The following is a 16873-nucleotide window of genomic DNA, read 5'->3' as shown; positions in this document are numbered from 1 at the left end:
CAAAAAAATCATAACCACCACAAAAAAGGGTGGGCCTCATGGACTCTTGTTAATATGAAAGAAATGAATTTATCAGGTAAGTTCTTACATAAATTATGTTTTCTTTCATGTAATTAACAAGAGTCCATGAGCTAGTGACGTATGGGATAATGACTACCCAAGATGTGGATCTTTCCACACAAGAGTCACTAGAGAGGGAGGGATAAAATAAAGACAGCCAATTCCTGCTGAAAATAATCCACACCCAAAATAAAGTTTAACAAAAAACATAAGCAGAAGATTCAAACTGAAACCGCTGCCTGAAGAACTTTTCTACCAAAAACTGCTTCAGAAGAAGAAAATACATCAAAATGGTAGAATTTAGTAAAAGTATGCAAAGAAGACCAAGTTGCTGCTTTGCAGATCTGGTCAACCGAAGCTTCATTCCTAAACGCCCAGGAAGTAGATACTGACCTAGTAGAATGAGCTGTAATTCTTTGAGGCGGAGTTTTACCCGACTCAACATAGGCAAGATGAATTAAAGATTTCAACCAAGATGCCAAAGAAATGGCAGAAGCTTTCTGGCCTTTCCTAGAACCGGAAAAGATAACAAATAGACTAGAAGTCTTACGGAAAGATTTCGTAGCTTCAACATAATATTTCAAAGCTCTAACAACATCCAAAGAATGCAATGATTTCTCCTTAGAATTCTTAGGATTAGGACATAATGAAGGAACCACAATTTCTCTACTAATGTTGTTGGAGTTCACAACTTTAGGTAAAAATTCAAAAGAAGTTCGCAACACCGCCTTATCCTGATGAAAAATCAGAAAAGGAGACTCACACGAAAGAGCAGATAATTCAGAAACTCTTCTAGCAGAAGAGATGGCCAAAAGGAACAAAACTTTCCAAGAAAGTAATTTAATGTCCAATGAATGCATAGGTTCAAACGGAGGAGCTTGAAGAGCTCCCAGAACCAAATTCAAACTCCAAGGAGGAGAAATTGACTTAATGACAGGTTTTATACGAACCAAAGCTTGTACAAAACAATGAATATCAGGAAGAATAGCAATCTTTCTGTGAAAAAGAACAGAAAGAGCAGAGATTTGTCCTTTCAAAGAACTTGCGGACAAACCCTTATCCAAACCATCCTGAAGAAATTGTAAAATTCTCGGTATTCTAAAAGAATGCCAAGAAAAATGATGAGAAAGACACCATGAAATTTAAGTCTTCCAGACTCTATAATATATCTCTCGAGATACAGATTTACGAGCCTGTAACATAGTATTAATCACGGAGTCAGAGAAACCTCTATGACCAAGAATCAAGCGTTCAATCTCCATACCTTTAAATTTAAGGATTTCAGATCCGGATGGAAAAAAGGACCTTGTGACAGAAGGTCTGGTCTTAACGGAAGAGTCCATGGCTGGCAAGATGCCATCCGGACAAGATCCGCATACCAAAACCTGTGAGGCCATGCCGGAGCTATTAGCAGAACAAACGAGCATTCCCTCAGAATCTTGGAGATTACTCTTGGAAGAAGAACTAGAGGCGGAAAGATATAGGCAGGATGATACTTCCAAGGAAGTGATAATGCATCCACTGCCTCCGCCTGAGGATCCCGGGATCTGGACAGATACCTGGGAAGTTTCTTGTTTAGATGAGAGGCCATCAGATCTATCTCTGGGAGCCCCCACAATTGAACAATCTGAAGAAATACCTCTGGGTGAAGAGACCATTCGCCCGGATGCAACGTTTGGCGACTGAGATAATCCGCTTCCCAATTGTCTACACCTGGGATATGAACCGCAGAGATTAGACAGGAGCTGGATTCCGCCCAAACCAAAATTCGAGATACTTCTTTCATAGCCAGAGGACTGTGAGTCCCTCCTTGATGATTGATGTATGCCACAGTTGTGACATTGTCTGTCTGAAAACAAATGAACGATTCTCTCTTCAGAAGAGGCCAAAACTGAAGAGCTCTGAAAATTGCACGGAGTTCCAAAATATTGATCGGTAATCTCACCTCCTGAGATTCCCAAACTCCTTGTGCCGTCAGAGATCCCCACACAGCTCCCCAACCTGTGAGACTTGCATCTGTTGAAATTACAGTCCAGGTCGGAAGAACAAAAGAAGCCCCCTGAATTAAACGATGGTGATTTGTCCACCACGTTAGAGAGTGTCGAACAATCGGTTTTAAAGATATTAATTGAGATATCTTCGTGTAATCCCTGCACCATTGGTTCAGCATACAGAGCTGAAGAGGTCGCATGTGAAAACGAGCAAAGGGGATCGCGTCCGATGCAGCAGTCATAAGACCTAGAATTTCCATGCATAAGGCTACCGAAGGGAATGATTGTGACTGAAGGTTTCGACAAGCTGTAATCAATTTTAGACGTCTCTTGTCTGTTAAAGACAGAGTCATGGACACTGAATCTATCTGGAAACCCAGAAAGGTTACCCTTGTTTGAGGAATCAAAGAACTTTTTGGTAAATTGATCCTCCAACCATGATCTTGAAGAAACAACACAAGTCGATTCGTATGAGACTCTGCTAAATGTAAAGACGGAGCAAGTACCAAGATATCGTCCAAATAAGGAAATACCACAATACCCTGTTCTCTGATTACAGACAGAAGGGCACCGAGAATCTTTGTGAAAATTCTTGGAGCTGTAGCAAGGCCAAACGGTAGAGCCACAAATTGGTAATGCTTGTCTAGAAAAGAGAATCTCAGGAACTGATAATGATCTGGATGAATCGGAATATGCAGATATGCATCCTGTAAATCTATTGTGGACATATAATTCCCTTGCTGAACAAAAGGCAATATAGTCCTTACAGTTACCATCTTGAACGTTGGTATCCTTACATAACGATTCAATAATTTTAGATCCAGAACTGGTCTGAAGGAATTCTCCTTCTTTGGTACAATGAAGAGATTTGAATAAAACCCCATCCCCTGTTCCGGAACTGGAACTGGCATAATTACTCCAGCCAACTCTAGATCTGAAACACAATTCAGAAATGCTTGAGCTTTCACTGGATTTACTGGGACATGGGAAAGAAAAAATCTCTTTGCAGGAGGTCTCATCTTGAAACCAATTCTGTACCCTTCTGAAACAATGTTCTGAATCCAAAGATTGTGAACAGATTTGATCCAAATTTCTTTGAAAAAACGTAACCTGCCCCCTACCAGCTGAACTGGAATGAGGGCCGTACCTTCATGTGAACTTAGAAGCAGGCTTTGCCTTTCTAGCAGGCTTGGATTTATTCCAGACTGGAGATGGTTTCCAAACTGAAACTGCTCCTGAGGACGAAGGATCAGGCTTTTGTTCTTTGTTGAAACGAAAGGAACGAAAACGATTGTTAGCCCTGTTTTTACCTTTAGATTTTTTATCCTGTGGTAAAAAAGTTCCTTTCCCACCAGTAACAGTTGAAATAATAGAATCCAACTGAGAACCAAATAATTTGTTTCCCTGGAAAGAAATGGAAAGTAGAGTTGATTTAGAAGCCATATCAGCATTCCAAGTCTTAAGCCATAAAGCTCTTCTGGCTAAGATAGCCAGAGACATAAATCTAACATCAACTCTAATAATATCAAAAATGGCATCACAGATGAAATTATTAGCATGCTGGAGAAGAATAATAATATCATGAGAATCACGATTTGTTACTTGTTGCGCTAGAGTTTCCAACCAAAAAGTTGAAGCTGCAGCAACATCAGCCAATGATATAGCAGGTCTAAGAAGATTACCTGAACATAGATAAGCTTTTCTTAGAAAAGATTCAATTTTTCTATCTAAAGGATCCTTAAACGAGGTACCATCTGACGTAGGAATGGTAGTACGTTTAGCAAGGGTAGAAATAGCCCCATCAACTTTAGGGATTTTGTCCCAAAATTCTAACCTGTCAGGCGGAACAGGATATAATTGCTTAAAACGTTTAGAAGGAGTAAATGAATTACCCAATTTATCCCATTCCTTAGCAATTACTGCAGAAATAGCATTAGGAACAGGAAAGACTTCTGGAATAACCGCAGGAGCTTTAAAAACCTTATCCAAACGTATAGAATTAGTATCAAGAGGACTAGAATCCTCTATTTCTAAAGCAATTAGTACTTCTTTAAGTAAAGAGCGAATAAATTCCATCTTAAATAAATATGAAGATTTATCAGCATCAATCTCTGAGACAGAATCCTCTGAACTAGAAGAGTCCAAAGAATCAGAATGATGGTGTTCATTTAAAAATTCATCTGTAGAGAGAGAAGATTTAAAAGACTTTTTACGTTTACTAGAAGGAGAAATAACAGACAAAGCCTTCTTTATGGATTCAGAAACAAAATCTCTTATGTTATCAGGAACATTCTGCACCTTAGATGTTGAGGGAACTGCAACAGGCAATGGTACATCACTAAAGGAAATATTATCTGCTTTAACAAGTTTGTCATGACAATTAATACAAACAACAGCTGGAGAAATAGCTACCAAAAGTTTACAGCAGATACACTTAGCTTTGGTAGATCCAGCAGGCAGTGGTTTTCCTGTAGTATCTTCTGGCTCAGATGCAACGTGAGACATCTTGCAATATGTAAGAGAAAAAACAACATATAAAGCAAAATAAATCAAATTCCTTATAAGACAGTTTCAGGAATGGGAAAAAAATGCCAAACATCAAGCTTCTAGCAACCAGAAGCAAATGAAAATGAGACTGAAATAATGTGGAGACAAAAGCGACGCCCATATTTTTTGGCGCCAAATAAGACGCCCACATTATTTGGCGCCTAAATGCTTTTGGCGCCAAAAATGACGCCACATCCGGAACGCCGACATTTTTGGCGCAAAATAACGTCAAAAAATGACGCAACTTCCGGCGACACGTATGACGCCGGAAACGGAAATGAATTTTTGCGCCAAAAAAATCCGCGCCAAAAATGACGCAATAAAATGAAGCATTTTCAGCCCCCGCGAGCCTAACAGCCCACAGGGAAAAAAGTCAAATTTTTGAGGTAAGACAAAATATGATAATTTAAAGCATAATCCCAAATATGAAACTGACTGTCTGGAAATAAGGAAAGTTGAACATTCTGAGTCAAGGCAAATAAATGTTTGAATACATATATTTAGAACTTTATAAATAAAGTGCCCAACCATAGCTTAGAGTGTCACAGAAAATAAGACTTACTTACCCCAGGACACTCATCTACATGTTTGTAGAAAGCCAAACCAGTACTGAAACGAGAATCAGTAGAGGAAATGGTAAATATAAGAGTATATCGTCGATCTGAAAAGGGAGGTAAGAGATGAATCTCTACGACCGATAACAGAGAACCTTATGAAATAGACCCCGTAGAAGGAGATCACTGCATTCAATAGGCAATACTCTCCTCACATCCCTCTGACATTCACTGCACGCTGAGAGGAAAACCGGGCTCCAACTTGCTGCGGAGCGCATATCAACGTAGAATCTAGCACAAACTTACTTCACCACCTCCCTTGGAGGCAAAGTTTGTAAAACTGATTTGTGGGTGTGGTGAGGGGTGTATTTATAGGCATTTTAAGGTTTGGGAAACTTTGCCCCTCCTGGTAGGAATGTATATCCCATACGTCACTAGCTCATGGACTCTTGTTAATTACATGAAAGAAATTGCATTTTCTATCTGAATCATGAAAGAAAATTTTTGGTTTTTATCCTCCTTTAAGCACCAAATATATTAAAGTGACAAGAAACCCAAGATTTTTCTATTATGATTCAGATAGAAAATGCAATTTTAAGCAACATTCCAATTTACTTCTATTATTTAATTTGCTTGATTCTTCAGATATCCTTTGTTGAATAAATAGCAATGCACATGGGTGAACCAATTACATGATGCATCTATGTGCAGCCACCAATCAGCAGCTGCTAAGCCTATTTAGATATGTTTTTAACAAAGGATATCAAGAGAATGAAGCAAATTAAATAACAGAAGTAAATTGGAACGTTATTCAAAATTGCATGCTCTTTCTAAATCATGAAAGAAAAAAAAATTGGGTTTGTTTCTTTAAGAATAATGCCATTCATTTATCCTTTGAAAGCCAGAGGTCACAACCCAAAACAGCAACTGATTCCCTTGTGAACAAACATTTTACTACCATAAATAAAACAGAATAAAATACCTGACTATTCAAACTGTGCATAATCTTACCATGTATACCTCATAAAATGTAGGAAATGAGGGCACTATATCGGAAAACAAAACAATTCTGAACAAAACCCTAAAACATAAATTCCCAACAGCCTCAATCATAACTTCTAGTACTTGAACATAACAATAATGATCAGAAACTTTAAACCACAAAGAGAAAATGTTGGGAATATTAATGTATTAACCTATTAGACATGTATATATCACATTTAGAGCTCTTATAACTGACTCACGTTGTTATGTATAATAACATTCTCTGTACTTCTCTATTGAATTATGCACAGGACTTGTATATATCACATTTAGAGCTCTTATAACTGATTCATGTTATGTATGATAACATTCTCTGTACTTCTCTATTGAATTATGCACAGGACTTGTATATATCACATTTAGAGCTCTTATAACTGACTCACGTTGTTATGTATAATAACATTCTCTGTACTTCTCTATTGAATTATGCACAGGACTTGTATATATCACATTTAGAGCTCTTATAACTGACTCACGTTGTTATGTATGATAACATTCTCTGTACTTCTCTATTGAATTATGCACAGGACTTGTATATATCACATTGAGAGCGCTTATAACTGACTCATGTTATGTATGATAACATTCTCTGTACTTCTCTATTGAATTATGCACAGGACTTGTATATATCACATTGAGAGCTCTTATAACTGACTCACGTTGTTATGTATAATAACATTCTCTGTACTTCTCTATTGAATTATGCACAGGACTTGTATATATCACATTTAGAGCTCTTATAACTGACTCACGTTGTTATGTATGATAACATTCTCTGTACTTCTCTATTGAATTATGCACAGGACTTGTATATATCACATTGAGAGCGCTTATAACTGACTCATGTTATGTATGATAACATTCTCTGTACTTCTCTATTGAATTATGCACAGGACTTGTATATATCACATTGAGAGCGCTTATAACTGACTCATGTTATGTATGATAACATTCTCTGTACTTCTCTATTGAATTATGCACAGGACTTGTATATATCACATTGAGAGCTCTTATAACTGACTCATGTTATGTATGATAACATTCTCTGCACTTCTCTATGCACAGGACTTGTATATATCACATTTAGAGCTCTTATAACTGACGTTGTTATGTATGATAACATTCTTCTCTACTGAATTATGCACAGGACCTGTATATATCACATTGCGATCTCTTATAACTGACTCATGTTATGTATGATAATAACATTCTCTGCACTTCTCTATGCACAGGACTTGTATATATCACATTGAGAGCTCTTATAACTGACTCATGTTATGTATGATAATAACATTCTCTGCACTTCTCTATGCACAGGACTTGTATATATCACATTGAGAGCTCTTATAACTGACTCATGTTATGTATGATAACATTCTCTGCACTTCTCTATGCACAGGACTTGTATATATCACATTTAGAGCTCTTATAACTGACGTTGTTATGTATGATAACATTCTTCTCTACTGAATTATGCACAGGACCTGTATATATCACATTGCGATCTCTTATAACTGACTCATGTTATATATGATAACATTCTCTGTACTTCTCTATTGAATTATGCACAGGACTTGTATAAATCACATTGAGAGCTCTTATAACTGACTCATGTTATGTATAATAACATTCTCTGTACTTCTCTATTGAATTATGCACAGGACTTGTATAAATCACATTTAGAGCTCTTATAACTGACTCACGTTGTTATGTATAATAACATTCTCTGTACTTCTCTATGCACAGGACTTGTATATATCACATTGAGAGCTCTTATAACTGACTCATGTTGTTATGGATGATAACATTCTCTGTACTTCTCTATTGAATTATGCACAGGACTTGTATATATCACATTGAGAGCTCTTATAACTGACTCATGTTGTTATGGATGATAACATTCTCTGTACTTCTCTATTGAATTATGCACAGGACTTGTATATATCACATTGAGATCTCTTATAACTGACTCATGTTATGTATGATAACATTCTCTGTACTTCTCTATTGAATTATGCACAGGACTTGTATATATCACATTTAGAGCTCTTATAACTGGCTCATGTTGTTATGGATGATAACATTCTCTGTACTTCTCTATTGAATTATGCACAGGACTTGTATATATCACATTGAGAGCTCTTATAACTGACTCATGTTGTTATGGATGATAACATTCTCTGTACTTCTCTATTGAATTATGCACAGGACTTGTATATATCACATTGAGATCTATTATAACTGACTCATGTTGTTATGTATAATAACATTCTCTGTACTTCTCTATTGAATTATGCACAGGACTTGTATATATCACATTTAGAGCTCTTATAACTGACTCACGTTGTTATGTATAATAACATTCTCTGTACTTCTCTATTGAATTATGCACAGGACTTGTATATATCACATTTAGAGCTCTTATAACTGACTCACGTTGTTATGTATGATAACATTCTCTGTACTTCTCTATTGAATTATGCACAGGACTTGTATATATCACATTGAGATCTCTTATAACTGACTCATGTTATGTATGATAACATTCTCTGTACTTCTCTATTGAATTATGCACAGGACTTGTATATATCACATTGAGAGCTCTTATCTGACTTAATTTGTTCTGTACTTGTATAGTACCGCAGGGGACAGCCATCGTCACACGTAGGTTATAGCACAATTATGCTGCATTATTATTAAAAGTAAATAAAAGGCAAAAATAAACATTCATGTTTGAGATACAGCTTGTCATGTTAAGAGACTTTTCTATTATGAAACATACTTTGTTCTTTGAGTATCCTTTGTTGAAAAGCATACCTAGGTAGGCTCAGGAGGAGCAATGCACTACTGGGATGTAGCTGGAGATTGGTGGCTACACACATTCCTCTTGTTATTGGCTCAACAGTGTTCAGCTAGGTCCAGTAGTGAATTGATGTTCCTTCAACAAAGAATACCAAGAGAATTGAGCAAATTTGATAATAGAAGTACATTAGTTTAAAATTGTATGTTCTATCTGAATCAAAAAAACTCTGTTTAATGCCCCTTTAACTGTGTATAATCACCTAGGCAGATATTTGCAAGCAATAGTGCAATTATAAAAACACATATTGCCAAATAATTCATGATAACCCTTAGATTTGCAAAAACAGCGAGTTTCCTGTAGGAAAAAGTTACATTCTCTCCTCTACAGTTCTCAGAAGAAAATCAGCACACCCATACTAGACCCCCATAGTATTGTTCTGCATTTATAGTCTGTAATATTGAAGTCATCATTTAATAGGTATATACAACTGCTGAGAAAATAAAAAATCTCCAAAACATTCTGTTGTATGACAAACTTAAATATAAACAAGAAAAATAAAAAAAAGGCTTATTAAAATCTAAAACAAAAAGATTACAGAACTTTCCATGGAAAAAAATCCCCACTGATTACCGGTTACACAGTGAATCAAACATTAATTCCATACACAGCACCGCTTTCTTAAAAAGTATTAAGCTAAATTTTCTGCTAAAAGATTTGTAAATAGACTGTAATGTAATATCAAGGCAAAACCTCCTACTAGATAGCATTTAATTGATATCATACTTACTGTTATGATGAAGAAATTACCCCTTCTATGCCTTGAGTCTCAAAGTGAAGACTCAACATATAGACCATTCCCTAGTAAAGCAAATATTTGACGTTTCTTAAAACAACATATACGTTTGTATACATTTCACTTGCTCATGTTTGCTTTTTTTGAATGAAAACTGGCTTAATGTTTTGTCAATTTGGAAAACACTAATGTTCATTTAGACATTAAAGCATAAACAAAATATATATAAAAAAAATATGAACAGCAATTACTTGCACACATGAAAACTTTAACAACTTTCAGTCAGCATGTTTTAAAATCTTACATCTCAAAAATTACTAGAGCAATAAGAAATACATTTCACCACACTCAAAATAGAATCTTATCAATGCCGAAAGAATAGATACCCACTGAAATTGGGGAAAGACACCTACAAGAAACTCCTCTTTTCCCTGCTTAAAGGGACATAAAACTCAAACTATTATTCCCTTTTTTTAAAGTTTTTGTGTCAAAGAAACTTTTTCAAATTACTTTGAATTATAAAATTCCCCAATTTTTCTTTAAATATACAAATAATTTTATCCTATTGGACAGCCCTCCGTCATGCACATTAGAATTATCCAATCACAGAGGGCTACCTAGGTTGGAAGACTAAATAAAAAACTTGCTATGCCATGCATGTGCACTTTTTTACCTCTAACATAATGGCACGGTGCGCACGTGCAGATTGATGAAGGCAATATCATTGTCTGCAAGCGCCAGCTCATACCACAGTCATGTGTTGATAGTAGATGCACCAAACAAGAACAGAAAGGCAAGGCAAGTATTTTATTGTCCTCTTTCTCTTCCCCTAGACTTAAAGCATGATCCCCTAGAGCAGTGGTGGCTAACCTTGGCACCCCAGAATTTCCCATGATGCTAAGGCACTCTACAGTCTAGTTGAGCATAATGGGAAATGTATTTCCAAAACATCAAGGGTGCCAAGGTTAATCATCGCTGCCCTAGAGTAAGGAGCATGATCACACACAAAAAGCCAACTATTTCTTCCTCACAGCCACAAGTCCCCTTCTCTTAGACTAACAAGCATGTATTTGTTTATGGAGTTTTTCAGGATAGTAATTCACTGTCCTCATCCCAAAGGAGTACCAAACATGAGCACAAAAAGACATACTTTTCATCCTTTTTTAGTGGTTTTGAAGGGTTAAAATAATAGAATGGCTTTATAGACAGCTGCAGGTACAGGAGGAAAAACAATAGTACGATGAGTAGTAACTGTGCTAGTTAATGTCCCTTTAAGCATATGGACCAGATTCACTTACACAAGTTTCTTTCCAAAGCTATCATTTCTATGGTGTAATAAGATGACTCACAAATGTCAGTCACCCACCATTTGACTTCACTGAATAAAACATTGTATGACAAAAAGGCTTAATAAAAAAATAAAATAAATAAAGGACATTTTTGTACTTACGTCTTCTTTGAGAACAACAGTTTTCACATGAGGAACATTTTGGTCTAGATGTTTTAGACTTGGAACATCATCCTTCTCTGTGCTTAATGAGGTCTCTGATGACTGAATGACAACTAATTCTACTCCACTAAAATCATGTTCTGATAAAGCTCTCTGGATCTCCACTTGTGATGTCAAATCAATTGATTGCAGCTGATGTTGGTGCTCTTCACTAATCATACATCTGCCACCGTCATGATCAGAATCCTCGGTATCAAGGTTCTCCCTGTCCTCTTGTTGCTCGGCTATTTCACCATTCTTTATAGCAGCTAGCCTTGCAAGTTCAGTTTTCTGGGCAAATGCTATTGTCATCTCAACAATAACCTAACATAGAGAGAAATCACTGTTAAAAAAAATATGTTCTATAATAAAGCTCTTCTTTGGGCTGTCATTCTTTCTGCAATTGGTTATGGTTAATTTTAAAACTCAATTTACAATAACCTCTTCAGACACCAGAAAATGTACAAAATTGGTAGAAAGATGTCCTGACTATTGTGGCAAAAACCCCTACTACATATAACAATGTTCAAATATAAAATGAATGATGTAAAACTACAAAGGCAGAATTCATGATGATGCTTAATAATATTTTAATTACTTTGTGAACACTGAAAGGACATAGTGCTGAATAAATAATGTATGCAGCAATGTAAAGTTTGTATGTGATATACTATTATTGTAAATAGCTTCACCATGATTTTCTGTCTTCTTTAATTCTAACTGTATTTTGAATTTACAGCATTTCCCAAGCTCTCTGTTTGACTCATTATGCAGTCCTATTACTGATGGCTACCTAGATAGGATTCTCAGCCACGTGCATGTACAATATTATGCTGGTGTTGCCAGCTCTGACAAATATTGCTTGTTCTACAGCAGCTTTTGTGTGACATTTTAGCAGTCACTGATTACCTTAGGCTCTAATATTGCGCATGCGTTGGAGCGTATCCTGTGTTACAGAATGGGACTTTGATTAAGAATTTTACTATGAAAAAAACGTTTGTTTTCATCTTGCTGCAAGTAATATAACATCTATTATGCTGTTGTAATACAGGGCAATATAGTTCTTAGAGGCAGAATTCCAGACTTCCATGGCCCTTTAAACAGGATAACAGTGCTACATATTAATGTTTGTTGTGTTAGTAGAAAGTGGTGTTAAAAAGGACATTAAGCACCTCCTGCTTTTATGTAAAACTGTGCTTGTTCCATGCTCCCTATTGCTTTTTGGCCTCTCTGGATAACATGAGAAAAACTACAATGTTTATACTAAAGAAGAGTAACTACATTTAATGTCCCTTTAAGCTTAACAAATCCCAAGAGTTAACAAGCAACTGCTCCTAAAATTATTTTTCTGACACCGAGCATTTTGGAAAATTCTAGAAATATCTATATATTAATAACTACATTGAAATTTTCTATCTGATGAAATTAAAAAAACAAATAGCAAACAGAATATCTTAAATATTTGGAATATTAACCCTACTACGTACACTACATAACCTGTAAAATGCTTTGTGTACTCATTTGGAACATTTTCATAGCTTCCCTACCCTGCAAAAATACTGCTGTACTGGAGAGAGAAACACCACAAGGATGTAGTGGGGTTGAAAGAAAAAAGTAAACGGAACAAGTTCATACAGCAAAATTCTTTCCTTTAAATGCTAAGCAAAGAACAAACCGTCCATCATACGTCATAGACCACATCATGTGACACCATGCGTTGTTATTACATTACTGATCATGAAAACTGTAAGTGTAAATAAAGTTATAAGCTTAACAAACATACAGAAAAACTGAACTAATCAGCTTTATTAGTAATATAAATGGTCTGGAGGGTATTGGCTTTTTAAATGCTGCAAAATAATTGCCTACAGAAAACATGATTTTTTTATATTAAAATTGGAATCTTAGTCACTCAATATGGCCATATTCTGCTTAGCCAGTCACCAACTTACAATACTTTGCCTTTATGGGCTGAACCATTCCTGTTTTTTCTCTTTATAAATAATAGAATAAGACTCCCTGGCTTTATATACACAACTCCATTACATTGACATGAGTACACCTGAGGTTGGGTGTGGTGCTTTAACCAATGGAAGATGGTCAGCCTCCCTTTTTCATAAATACAAAGTTGGGTTAAAGGGACACTGAACCCAAATTTTTTCTTTTGTGATTCAAATAGGGCATGACATTTTAAGCAACTTTCTAATTTACTCCTGTTATCAAATTTTCTTTATTCTCTTGGTATCTTTATTTGAAATGCAAGAATGTAAGTTTAGATGCCAGCCCATTTTTGGTGAACAACCTGGGTTGTCCTTGCTGATTGGTGGATAAATTCATCCACCAATAAAAAAGTGCTGTCCAGAGTCTGAACCAAAAAAAAGCTTAGATGCCTTTTTCAAATAAAGATAGCAAGAGAACGAAGAAAAATTGAAAATAGGAGTAAATTAGAAATTTGCTTAAAATTGTATGCTCTATCTGAATTACGAAAGAAAAAATGTAGGTTTAGTGTCCCTTTAAGCAAACCTTACAAAAAGTTTATATACATCTTTGGAACTGCTGCCAGTGAGACCAAATAGTTACACAAAACAGGGGGTATTGGCACACATCCACTTGCAAATTAACAACACATTTTTAAATGCTGCAAAAATTGCCTGCACAAAACACCTATGCTTTTATATTAAAACTGGGATCTTAGTCACACAATATGGACATATTCTGCTTAGCCAGTCACTTACAAGGTACCCCAATGTTGACTGATTCTAATATTAAAGTACTTTGCCTTTATGGGCTGAATTATTCCTGCTTTTTCTCCTCATAATAGAATGAGACTCCCAGGCTTTATATACAAAACTCCATTACACTGTGACGAGTACACCTGAGCTTGGATGTTGTGCTTTAACCAATGGAAGAAAGTCAGCCTCCCTTTTTTTTATAAATACAAATAGAAAGTTGGGTATAGGGCACCTTACAAAAAGTTTATATACATCTTTGGGAGTGCTGCCAATGAGACCAAATAATTACACAAAACAGAGCGTATCTGCAAAAAACATCTATGCTTTTATATTAAAATTGGGATCTTAGTAACAGAATATGGCTATATTCTGTTCAGCCAGTCACCAACTTACAAGGTGTCCCAATGTTGATTGGTCCTAACACTACAGTACTTTGCCTTTATGGGCTGAATAATTTCAGATTTTTCTCTTCATAAGAGAATGAAACTCCCTGGCTCTATATACACATATATACAAGTTGTGTATATGTTGCGGTTAAAGTAAGAAATTGGGTAATCCTAGCATTAACCGGGTACACCTGAGTCACCGCATCAAACATATATACGATGCACTGTAATTCACACATCTTCACTGTACTTTTTGTCTCCGCCAGGCGGGGGAGTTCAAGAGGGGCAAGGTTCACTTGGGGTTGATGCCAGAGGGCGCCTTCCTTGAACCCTCTAAGCAGAGGCAAAAAAAATAATGTAGATAGAGGAATTACATTACATCGGGCTTTATCCACAGCCGCTTGGGTAATTGTCAGGTTTACCCGGATTTTGGACTTTACCAGTAAAATATATAAAGCAGGGAGTCTCATTCTATTTTGAAGAGAAAAAGCAGGAATGATTCAGCTCATAAAGGCAAAGTACTGTAGTGTTAGGACCAGTCAACATTGGTACACCTTGTAAGTGACTGGCTAAGCAGAATAGGGCTATATTGTGTGACTTAGATCCTAATTTTAATATAAAAGCATACATGTTTTTTGCAGACAATTTCTTAGAGCATTAAAAAATGTGTTGTTTATTTGCAAGTGGATGTGCGCCAATGCTGTTTTGTGTAACTATTTGGTCTCATTGGTAGCACTCTTAAAGATGTATATAAACTTTTTTGTAAGGTTTGCTAAACCCAACTTTGGGCAAGATTACAAGTCGCTTGGCAAATCAGTTGCAAAAACACAGCGTGCATCATAGCTTTTTCGCATTTTGGGTTGTGCAACTATTACAAGTTGCAAAATAACTTATTTTGCGCGCGCGTTAAGCCACGTAATCCAAACAGCCAAATCGATTGCGCTTTCACGTATTCCCCATAGAAGTCAATGGAGAATACAATTAAAAAAAAACACACAAAAAACATAATTTATGTAAGAACTTACCTGATAAATTCATTTCTTTCATATTAGCAAGAGTCCATGAGCTAGTGACGTATGGGATATACATTCCTACCAGGAGGGGCAAAGTTTCCCAAGCCTCAAAATGCCTATAAATACACCCCTCACCACACCCACAATTCAGTTTAACGAATAGCCAAGAAGTGGGGTGATAAAAAAGTGCGAAAGCATATAAAATAAGGAATTGGAATAATTGTGCTTTATACAAAAATCATAACCACCACAAAAAAGGGACTCTTGCTAATATGAAAGAAATGAATTTATCAGGTAAGTTCTTACATAAATTATGTTTTCTTTCATGTAATTAGCAAGAGTCCATGAGCTAGTGACGTATGGGATAATGATTACCCAAGATGTGGATCTTTCCACGCAAGAGTCACTAGAGAGGGAGGGATAAAATAAAGACAGCCAATTCCTGCTGAAAATAATCCACACCCAAAATAAAGTTTAATGAAAAAAATAAGCAGAAGATTCAAACTGAAACCGCTGCCTGAAGTACTTTTCTACCAAAAACTGCTTCAGAAGAAGAAAATACATCAAAATGGTAGAATTTAGTAAAAGTATGCAAAGAGGACCAAGTTGCTGCTTTGCAAATCTGATCAATCAAAGCTTCATTCCTAAACGCCCAGGAAGTAGAAACTGACCTAGTAGAATGAGCTGTAATCCTTTGAGGCGGAGTTTTACCCGACTCAACATAGGCAAGATGAATTAAAGATTTCAACCAAGATGCCAAAGAAATGGCAGAAGCTTTCTGGCCTTTTCTAGAACCGGAAAAGATAACAAATAAACTAGAAGTCTTTCGGAAAGACTTAGTAGCTTCAACATAATATTTCAAAGCTCTAACAACATCCAAAGAATGTAACGATTTCTCCTTAGAATTCTTAGGATTAGGACATAATGAAGGAACCACAATTTCTCTACTAATGTTGTTGGAATTCACAACTTTAGGAAAAAATTCAAAAGAAGTTCGCAACACTGCCTTATCCTGATGAAAAATCAGAAAAGGAGACTCACAAGAAAGAGCAGATAATTCAGAAACTCTTCTGGCAGAAGAGATTGCCAAAAGGAACAAAACTTTCCAAGAAAGTAATTTAATGTCCAATGAATGCATAGGTTCAAACGGAGGAGCTTGAAGAGCCCCTAGAACCAAATTCAAACTCCAAGGAGGAGAAATTGACTTAATGACAGGTTTTATACGAACCAAAGCTTGTACAAAACAATGAATATCAGGAAGATTAGCAATCTTTCTGTGAAAAAGAACAGAAAGAGCAGAGATTTGTCCTTTCAAGGAACTTGCGGACAAACCTTTATCTAAACCATCCTGAAGAAACTGTAAAATTCTTGGAATTCTAAAAGAATGCCAAGAAAAATGATGAGAAAGACACCAAGAAATATAAGTCTTCCAGACTCTATAATATATCTCTCTGTATACAG

At 36.1% G+C, this 16873-nt stretch overlaps 1 protein-coding gene across 1 annotated transcript in view; it reads right to left on the bottom strand.

Annotated features, from left to right (window-relative positions):
• Positions 1 to 16873, bottom strand: part of LOC128644556 (A-kinase anchor protein 9-like) — a gene marked incomplete at both ends in the record, with an annotated part of 127610 nt that overhangs the window by 61898 nt on the left and 48839 nt on the right. Inside the window, one exon of the mRNA XM_053697129.1 lies at positions 11243 to 11605. Within this exon, the coding sequence (XP_053553104.1) occupies positions 11243 to 11605 (363 nt within the window). The remainder of the gene's footprint in view (positions 1 to 11242; positions 11606 to 16873) is intronic.

Source organism: Bombina bombina, unplaced genomic scaffold (genome assembly GCF_027579735.1).
Source record: "Bombina bombina isolate aBomBom1 unplaced genomic scaffold, aBomBom1.pri scaffold_867, whole genome shotgun sequence".
Lineage (NCBI taxonomy): Eukaryota > Metazoa > Chordata > Amphibia > Anura > Bombinatoridae > Bombina > Bombina bombina.
The sequence above is the reverse complement of the archived record's forward strand: the minus strand, read 5'-3'. Positions and strand labels throughout refer to the sequence as shown.